At 51.0% G+C, this 10,000-nt stretch overlaps 1 protein-coding gene across 1 annotated transcript in view; it reads left to right on the top strand.

Moving 5' to 3' along the window:
• Positions 1-702: 702 nt before the first annotated feature.
• Positions 703-10,000, top strand: part of LOC119597639 — a 16,799-nt gene continuing 7,501 nt past the window's right edge. Inside the window, exon 1 of the mRNA XM_037947237.1 lies at positions 703-5,191. Coding sequence (XP_037803165.1) covers positions 5,018-5,191 — 174 coding nt within the window. The 5' untranslated portion in view covers positions 703-5,017. The remainder of the gene's footprint in view (positions 5,192-10,000) is intronic.

Raw genomic sequence — 10,000 nt, 5'->3', positions numbered from 1 at the left:
CTCCCACCCCATCCTCTGTCCTACCTTCATCCCCCCCCCTTTCCTGCTCCCCTCACACCATCGTCTGTCTTTTCCCGGATTTCTACCTCTGCCCATTGCCTCTTGTTCACGGTAGCCATTACTCCTTGTTTGGATATGGTGTACTATTCTCTGCTGTGTCAATGATTGATTCTCATGTCGATCACTTACACTGTCGCTCCTTCTTGCTCTCCCCCCCTCCTCCCCCTTCCACTCGACTGTTCCATTTTCCAAGCCCCCCCCCCCCTCCCTTCAAGTTACTGTCCTTCTTGTCTTTAATTCTTAATTCATGTGCCTTGAAACATTTTTATTGTCGCTGGTTGCAGGTTTTCCATTGAGTAGACGATGGGGTTTTGCTTCTGCTTATCTATGGTCATGTTCTATTTTACATTCTTATGTCGTTAGTTCTGTCTCTCTATCTTTTTTGTTCTATTTCCTTTCATCTCTTCCCCTGCCTCTTGCGTTCTGCATTTTTTTCAGCTTTCCCCGCGTCCTCTCCAATTTCTGTTTCCCCTTTCTACCTCGCTTCCACTCCCACTCCCTCGGACCTTGATCCTCCTCCGAAACTGGTGGAATTCTCTCTCCACCGCATTTATGTCTACCTCCAACGCAACCTCCATCTGTTCTGTCACTTCTCCCTTCAGTTTTTCCTCCTGCGTCTGTGTCCTGCAAGACGACCGGCTGGACATATTTCAGGAGGGTTCGAAGGGAAATCGAACGTGGCCGCACTCGCAGCCGTACGACCCCAAGCGAGCTGCTGCTCTTAAAAAGCTCTGCCAAAGCACGAGTTCCGACATGAGTAACAACCAAAGTCACTTGGGGAGCGAGCAGGATCACAGTCACGGTGCTAGAATGTTCCACGGCACGTAATTCTCACTCTTTCCCGGCCTGTTTATGGCTGTCTATCTGCGGCGGAGCGATGTCTGGAAGGATGCAACTCCGAGATGAAAAACTGCAACTGAACCGTGAGGGTTTCTTTCCTCGGAATGGCTGGTTCTTTTTGTACTTTTTCTTTGTCACATGGGCTTTCTCCTTTAAGGCAACTTAAATGTTACTTATCGTGTTACCTCCCATATACACATTGACTCTTCTATCACGCTTAGCTCGTGTGCAGCCTCCGTATCTCTGTCCGAGGTAAGCAAAGTTCCACCCTCCATCCACACGGCGTGGGTGACGCTCCACATGCCGCGCTCTCCTCCAAAGCTAAACCAATGCCGCGTCCCCTCGGCTGCACATCCTTCCTATCTGCCGTCGCCTCTTCCTGGCCCCGGTGCCCCCTCCGAGTCGTCTTACTCGCGACCCCCCAACTGCTAGTAAATCCTCCTACTACCCCCTCCTTCTCCTCCTCCCTTTCTCTCTTCCTCCTCCTGCTCCTCCTACTCCTCCTCCCACCCCAGTACCATCGCCTTCCCCGCCCCGTCCCACCGGGTCCCGCCCAACATCCCCCAGAGGCCCGTACGTTCTCCCTCTCTAGATCCCTCCCACCTCCCCCCCAGGAATCGTCACCGCCCGCCCCCGCACCCTTGTCGCCCCATGGCCCCCCTCCCTTGGCCCTCTCAGTTGCCTTTAATTCTTGTGTCCCCCCTCGTCTCCCCCGCCCTCGTCACCTTTGCAGCGTGTATGCAGGATGCCACGAGACAATTTTTAAATTGCGTTTACCCGCTTACAGTATCTGGCCGCGACACACAATGGCAGGAGGAACTTGTGCTGTGCTAAGACCCGTTGCTGAACTTTAAGTGAGGCTTCGTGTGCATTGGATAGAGGCTTTCGTGCAAGTAGACTAAACTTTCATTCTGGTTCGCAAGGTGGCTGCAACCAAGCCTGGAGTTCCTCACCAAAGTAATGACGTCACGGCGTTACGTCATCTTTTTATACTTGTAAGTAAGTAAAAGGTGGCTGTTAGCGACCGTTGGAAAGTGGTGTTAACCAGAAGTGTATAAGCGTTGTACAGCGAGTGTGTAATGGCGTGGAGTGGCGAGATTGAGCGTGGCGGCAAGACGCGCTAGCGGAAGGTCGTCGTGCTTGAGGTTAGCGGCGCCGGCCCGCTGCCGTCTGCGGCGCGGCCTGCTTGCTCGCTATCGTCCGCTGCCGCTCGCCGCACGATCCGCCGCTTCCCGCCGCCGGCGTCACCTATCGCTTGCTGGCTTCTCGAATGAAGCAGCCAAGCCTTTGTGAAAATAGAAATACATAAGGAGACAAAGAGGCAGTAAGAAAAGAAGGGAGGAAGGGAGGGAGTGAACGAAGGAGGGCGAGCGAACGGGAGGGAGGGCGGCCGGCCGAGAGAAGGGAGGGAGTGAGTGAGGAATCGCTTCGGTAGTTCTGCGCCTCAGATCCGAAAATTGCGATCGTTTCTGTTTTATATGTTACACAACTAACGAAAAAGAGGCCTGGCTTGTGCAGGCACCCAGTGAGTCTCAGTTTCTGCATGACGAGACGAAACCATCGGAGGTTTCGCCATTCGCCCGTCCGTGCATCGATAGGAGCGCTGCTTGCCACTGAATACAACACGGTCATTAGTGATGGCGCTTTTCTAGCCCAAAAGTCTTGTGCTTAATGGATGCTATTGTAGCCAGTCACATGCAACATTACCGTCAACATTAAACGGTTCGAGTTTAATCCGACAAAGCACGCACGGGGCCGACCATCGCGGACGGTCGGTTCACATCCGCCTGCAGTCGCCAGAGCGCGATCATTAGCCAAGCAGAATCGATCATTAACGGCCAGGCCCTGATTAGCAGCCTCTCCTTATCATAAGCTGTCGCATTACGAACAACACGTACACCATGGTAGTTCAGAACACTGTGCATTATATATACCATCTGTTAGAACTGACCATTACTTCACGGTTTACAGAGTGGTAGGGCAGTTGTTAATTTCATATTTAACAAAAAGTGATGGAAACAGAACACTGTTATTTACCACGGAGTGTGCAGTGACATTGTATTAAAGACTGTTAGAGCACAACACGTTGGGCTGTTGCATTGCACTCGAGTGAACAGAAAGCACTGTGGGTCAGGAAGGGACCAGAGACGAGCACTGGGAAGCACAGGAGAATCAGCAAAGGTGCTAATAGTTCTAAAAGCACTCACTGAAGGGTCTCTGCAGAGCACCGAACAGAGCGCCAGCTGCCTGTGCCATCACACTTACTCACGGCATGACGTCTGCGGCTTTCCCTGGCATTGTGCTGTATGTCCTCGTCTTCATCCGGGGAAAATGAGAGAGAGGCTGGGCCAGGAAGGAAGAAATCCAAACCGAGAGAGAAGAAAATAGGAGAATAGGTATAGTAATGGAAGGGGGGAGGAGGGGGCAGACGGGCGAGACTCAGTCAGTAGCGGCAGTGTACTCCATTTTAAAGAGTGAATAATTGTGCGAGTTTTTAGGCAGTGGTCGGGTTGGCAGGTGGCGGGGCGGGCGGTTGCAGGGCACTGCGCAGTCGTCACAAACAGCCGTCAGTAGTGTCATCCGTGATGCCCCCGAGGGCTCGCACAATCAGGTTGTAGGTCACAGTGACACAAACGGGGGTTTTCCGGGGATCCCCGCCCCCCAAGTCTCGTTCCCTCTAATACGCAGCCCCCGAATCGCCCCCTCCCCCTATCCCATCCCAACTCAGGACGGGGTGTTGGTTAGTAGCGTGGAGGGAGAGGAGAAAGGGACGCATGGCGGCAGGTCCCCCAACCCGCCACACCCCGCCTCCGCTGCAGCCACAGTCTGGATAAGGGGGGCGGGGCGCCCAGCCCCCCACCCCCACCCAGCAGGACACGCGGCCGACGTACCATTGGCCCCAGACTATTTTAATTACGAGCCGAGTGTGTAGAGACGTCACGTGATGTGATGGCCAGTTGTAGGGGCGGAGTTAGTGTACTCTGAGGCGGAGCCGGGCGGGCGAGAGGCGGAGTCGGCAGCTGAGAGGTGGAGTCCAGCGCGCGGGAGGCCACCAGGCTCCACCCATACCACTAGTCCCGCCCCTCAGGGGAGGAGCGCGGCCAGATGCAGCGCCGCGTCCCCCGCCCGCTTCAGTTCCGCCGCGTCTGTCTTGTGAGCCACACGTTGCGCTCTACCTCCCACACCTGCACGCCCACACTAGTGCTGTATCTCACGCCCACGCACGCCCACACCCACCTGCCATAGTGTGTGAATTGGTGGCTCCATTTTTGCCGTATAAGCTTGTGGAAGAAGTCTCTTGAGGCATGTGTGACCGACGTATCGGAAAATGTGGAGTGGCGAATCAAAGGGGTCGTGCCGTGTACGTACGTACGATGTGGTGTGAAGGTGCACGAGCTGAGTGCCCGGCCGTGCTGTGTTTCCCGTTTTTATGATATAACAGCTTGAAGTTTAGATCTCTAGACTGATGTACGTTGTGTCTATCTGTATCTGCCACGCCCGGCCCCAACCGCCTCTCCCTGTCTGGCGGGCTGCAACGCCGCCGCCGCCGACACACCACTCCTGCGGGTCGGTCGGTCGGTCGGCAGCGCTGGCTGCTTCAGTACGGGCAGTGGCGGCGGAAGATTGGAGCGCAGCAGTGTTAGTTGTGCTCTCAAGTTTTGTGCAGCGGGGATGAAGGCGGTGCTGGAGGCACGGCGTGGTAGCGACAGGACAACGTACAAATGTCTCGATAGCAACACCTGTGTACGCATCTCTGACACCGGCCGGTCCGAGCTCAGCGGCGGCGGCGGCGGCGGCTGCGACGGTGGCGGCGTCGGCCGGCGGCGGCTAGCGGCGGCTAGCAGCGGAGCCTAGGACGTCGGGAGCTGTGGGGACGGTTTGGAGCGTAGTGGGCGTCTGGGTGGACCCGGCGGGCGAGGCGGGGATGTGCAGGACAGTGGTGGTGGTGGAGGTAGTGGCGCCGCCGGGCTGCGCCGCCTTGCCACGCAGGACCGCTGCTAGTGGGCGCCGCGGTAACAGCGGAGCGGCGGCGCTGCGACCGCTACCACCGACCCGTGCGGCGCGACCCGACCCGCTCCACCGACACCCGACATAGTTTTTTCCGACTGCGAGTGCAATGGTCAGACGAAGAGTTGAGCAGGTGGCGCATGTGGTGCGAAGTTGCCCGCACAGTGGCGCCGCCCTGCCTTGTGATAGTGATGTGTACATAACCCTGTGTAACAAGTGCTCAAGTGCAAATAGTGTAAAACAAGTGATAGTGGTGACTTGCCAGTCAGGAACATGTGTACAGGTAAGATGCCCCTTCTTTCATTTTTAGTGTATATAGGTGTCTTAGCTCAGTCTGATAGGTTTAGATGATAGTGCCTCATTATCCGCGGTGCACCTTCTTCGTTTTTTCACTCATTTCCACCTGCTGACACCACCTGCCCCCACCTACCCCACGATACCAACCCACCACAGTGCGACTGCCCTCTCTCCATCCTTCACTATCCTTAGTCCCTATCCCCAATCAACACTAACTTATATCAGTTAGTACAAGTACATACAACACTACCGTGTTTTGTAGTGCCTGTAGTCTCTAGTTGAAGTGCCCCCACCCCCGAAATGAAGTGTTAACTAAATTCTAGTGGCTCTCTCTCTCTCTCTCTCTCTCTCTCTCTCTCTCTCTCTCTCTCTCTCTCTCTCTCTCTCTCTCTCTCTCTCTCTCTCTCTCTCTCTCCCTCCCTCCCTCCCTCCCTCCCTCCCTCCCTCCCCCTCCCTCCCCCCTCCCTCTCCCCCCTCCCTCTCCATCTCCATCTCCCTCCTTCCCCTACATGTTTCTCTTAGTGCGATTATCAGTTTGATAGTCTGAATCTTGGCACAAACACACTAAAAGAAATCCGTTATTTTATACCGACAGCCGTTTAGCTTATTATTATTATTATTATTTTTAATAACATTCACATATTGCTCAAAATACTTAATTCCCAGCGCTGTACCATATGATCGTTTATTTTTTTTCTTTCTTTTCTTTTCTTTTCTTCTTCCTATCTTACATTTTGCCATGTCAGTGCTTACCAGTTCCCACCAGTTGCCTGCACTACCCATACTCCCCTACCCGTGTAACACCCCCTACCGCCATGATAGCCAGACTTTGTCTCCCCGCCTTCCTACCTCCTCGTCCTTTGCCTTCCTGCCGTACCCCCCTTGTCTTATTTTTTATGCTCAGCCTATGTTCCATCTACTCCTTTATCTCCTTCCTGTGTCTTTCCCCAGCCGGTTGGGGAGTTCGTTCCCCCGGTGGCCGTCGCTGTGGCAAGTCTGTAAATCCCGCATGAAGCTCCCTGACTGATGTTCCGGGTCGCAAATAATCGTTATCCTGGGATGATTTAAGCGTGGAAGAAAAAAAAGGGGGTCCTTGATGGTTTTATTCCATTCTGTCACGAAAATGGAATGAAGAAAGATACATATTTTAGTCGGACATGGGCAGCGTGCAGAGCTCAGCTGGGCGGTGAATATCGACCAACAGAAAATGGGCTTAGTGACCGGTTGTGGTGAACTTCACACAGAAAATGGGTTGCGTGGAGTGTGCATGACCCCGCCTCGCCCGCCATCCACCAGTCACACCACCACCACCACCAACAGCGCTACACTTTGTGCTTCATGCCCGGAAACTTTATTAGCGTGCCGTAGATTAATTTTGTTATTTATTTATTACTTTTTTAATTAGGAGTGGTCTGGCGAAGTGCTGGCTTTAGTTCGGGATGATGAACATTGCAATTTTTTTCACGGAGTTTCTTTTTTTTTTTCGTCTCATTTACGCGGCGCATGATAAGGATATTAGTTGGAGATGCCTTGACTGGTGCAACGCGCACTTAGTCACCCAATCGAGCCATACCCTGAAGTAACAATATTTCAGGCACGACTAAGCTTTTTACCGGCCAATTCCTCCATTAATTTTGTTTTCACTTACTCTCACTCTTTCTCTAGCAGCTATTATTCGATTCGCTCTCACTTTCATCCGCACGCATGCACATACGTACAAACTCTCCCGCTCTCTCACACTCGCAGACACACGTGCTGTACAAGGTTTATTCGGGACTAATATCCTGAAATATGTCCGGATTGTAAAGTTACTCGAGCACGTCATCATATCGATTCCAGTGGATCTATTTAGCCCACCATAGTGCATGTTCCAAGTGCCATTATCGCCACCTTCCCAGTGGGCGCGAACTTGGATTTCGCGGCGTACATCTGGCAATGCTGCCCGTGACGCGTCATATGTGTTACGTCATCGCGCGGTGGAGTGAACAGGGTGTAACGCCCCGAGAAGATTTTTGAAAATTGGTGTACATTTGCGAAGACTGTTTGCGCGCTCGACATGGAAACTTCGCCAAAGACAAGTTGTTGTGTTAACGCGGGATGGTGGGGGTCGACATAGTCCCATGTTTGCATGCATTTGTCTTGCTCTTAGTGAAATGTATAATTGAGAGTACGAGAAGAAATGTGATAAATGCGAAGAGAATGTGTTTGTGAAAGGGTAGTTTCTTTGGAACGTGTCTACGTATAAAGTTGCAAAGGATATTTTATGGAAAAATCCATGGATGGAAGGATTGACAAAAGAATATGAAGGTTAAAGCAAACGGTCATTGCCAGCTTTCATTGAAAGAAGTGCAATGCCTTCATACTGAAACGCCACCACTCAGTATGACTTTAGTGTTTGACAGAGCCATGGGCATCCTGTTTATGCTGACGCCGAGTGGCCTAATGAAAACTAATGGCACCTTTGGGCGACGGAAGGTGCCAGCGGTGGAAGTGAGGCCCTCTCGGCGACCCTCGTTTCCCTGCACGGCCTTCTTCACTGCCAGAACCTTCCTTTGTGCCACGCCTCCCCTCGTCTGGACTGCCACGGGTGTCTCGTCACAGCCATTCCGTGTACGAAATCTTCCTTCACATTATCCTTTCTCTTGGTGTTTTTTTCCTTGTTTCGTGGTATTTTTCTTCTTATTTAAAGTTTTCTTCGGTCGTTGTCCTTTCATTATATTCTTTATTCCTACCCATCTAAGGCCTAACTTAACCATTTTTTTTTAGTGTGTTTAGTGAATTGTGTTAAGAAAGAAGCCAATAGGACCATGGAAACGAATTTTTATTTTGGGTTTCTAGGATATGTTGAGAGTGAGGATATGCCGTGTAATGATACAAAGAAAGAAAAGAAGAGAGAAAAGAAGAGGAGAGAGACAAAGATAGAGGGAGGCCGATACAGAGAGCAGATGAAGGGAAAATATATGATGTGAACGAAGGCAGGTGTGCTGGGTATGGCTGGAGAAACTGGTTGTGATAAGGACTTAGAAGATTTGTAGGCAAGAGTTGTGCTATCACGTTGGAGAGGAGTGATATTTCATTGTAGGTTATTGTGGGTGGAAGAGGAGTTTAAAAGCCATAGGGTTTATAGGAGTGATGGTAATATGTGAAAGGAAGTAGGAATGATAGTTTAGAATGTGTTGGTAGGTGTGTAGATGTGTGCATGAGAGAGAGAGAGAGAGTGTGTGAGAGAGGAGAGAGAGAGAGAGAGAGAGAGAGAGAGAAAGAGAATATTAACGAGAAAAACAAAATTACAGAGCTGGAAATTTGCGAAAGAGGGGCCAGAGGAGGTAAGACGAGGGCTTAAGATTTCGTCGTCAGACCTGAAGACCTGCGAAGAAGCAGCATTTATGAAAAGGGCGTAGACTTTAAAAATAAGAGGGAAAAGAAAGTAGATAATGTGTGAAAGAAGAAAGAAGGGACGGGATAAATAGAAGGGAATATGACAGGAGATGCAAAGTTATGAGAAGAGGGATAGCAAAGGTAGGGGCCAAGATGAGGAAACACACACACACACACACACACACACACACACACACAACACACACACACACACACACACACACACACACACACACACACACACACACACACACACACACCTCCAAACAAAGACCGGCTGCACTGCGAACAAAATTCAAAGCCTCACTACTTTATGAATCACGGTTATTTTTGTAGCGATTCACACATAATTGTGGTTGATCCGTCTCCCACTGATATGCTTCTGCAGTGTTGACAAAGTTGGGGCGCCGTGGGGGAGAGGGGGAGGAGAAAGAGGGACACAAAGGAGTTCTGCGATGAGAGAGAGAGAGGGACAGACAGACAGACAGACAGACAGACAGACAGACAGACAGACAGACATACTAGACTGTACTAAACAGCCATGGATGGGGGAAAGGTTGAAAGAGAGAGAGAGAGAGAGAGAGAGAGAGAGAGAGAGAGAGAGAGAGAGAGGGGGGGGGGTAGAAATTGATTTAGTGGAACAGACTGGCAGGAACGTGTGGGTGAGAGGCGTCAGATTTATAGCGAAGGCACGGTATGGGGTCAAGAAGGGAAAAAAACACACAAACCAATAGATGGTAAAGTAGTCTTCATCTATTAAATAGTGGAGGAGAAGAACAAAGGAGAACTGCAATGTTGCTGTGAAAGTATGGTTAGAAGTGCAAATGTTGATCATGAAGGGAATATTTCAGGTGATGGCAGGGGAAAAAAGGGGGATGTGTTTATTAGTATAAGAGGTGGGGAGAAGTAAGGGGAAGAGAGAAAAGTAGGAAAGAGAGAGAGAGAGATTGACATGGAGATGGAGATAGACATGGAGATAGAGAGATAGACATGTAGATAGAGATAGAGACATGGAGACAGAGAGAGAGACATGGAGATAGAAAATGAGACATGGAGATAGAGAGAGAGACTGAGAGAGAGAGAGAGGAGAGAGAGAGGAGAGAGAGAGAGAGAGAGAAGAGAGATGGAGATAGAAGAGAGAGAGAGAGACATGGAGATAGAGAAAGAGAGACATGGAGATAGAGAAAGAGAGACATGGAGATAGAGAGAGAGAGATGGAGAGGAGAGAGAGATGGAGAGAGAGAGAGAGATGGAGAGAGAGAGAGAGAGAGAGAGAGAGAGAGAGAGAGAGGAAAGAGGACAGAGAGGGGGGAGGAGAGAGAGAGAGAGGGAGGGGAAGAGGAGAGAGAGAAAATGGAAAAAGAAGAGAGAGAGAGAAGAGAGAAGAGAGAGAGAGAGAGAGAGAGAAAGAGAGAGA

The sequence above is a fragment of the Penaeus monodon genome, chromosome 3, assembly GCF_015228065.2.
Source record: "Penaeus monodon isolate SGIC_2016 chromosome 3, NSTDA_Pmon_1, whole genome shotgun sequence".
Classification (NCBI taxonomy): domain Eukaryota; kingdom Metazoa; phylum Arthropoda; class Malacostraca; order Decapoda; family Penaeidae; genus Penaeus; species Penaeus monodon.
The sequence above is the reverse complement of the archived record's forward strand: the minus strand, read 5'-3'. Positions and strand labels throughout refer to the sequence as shown.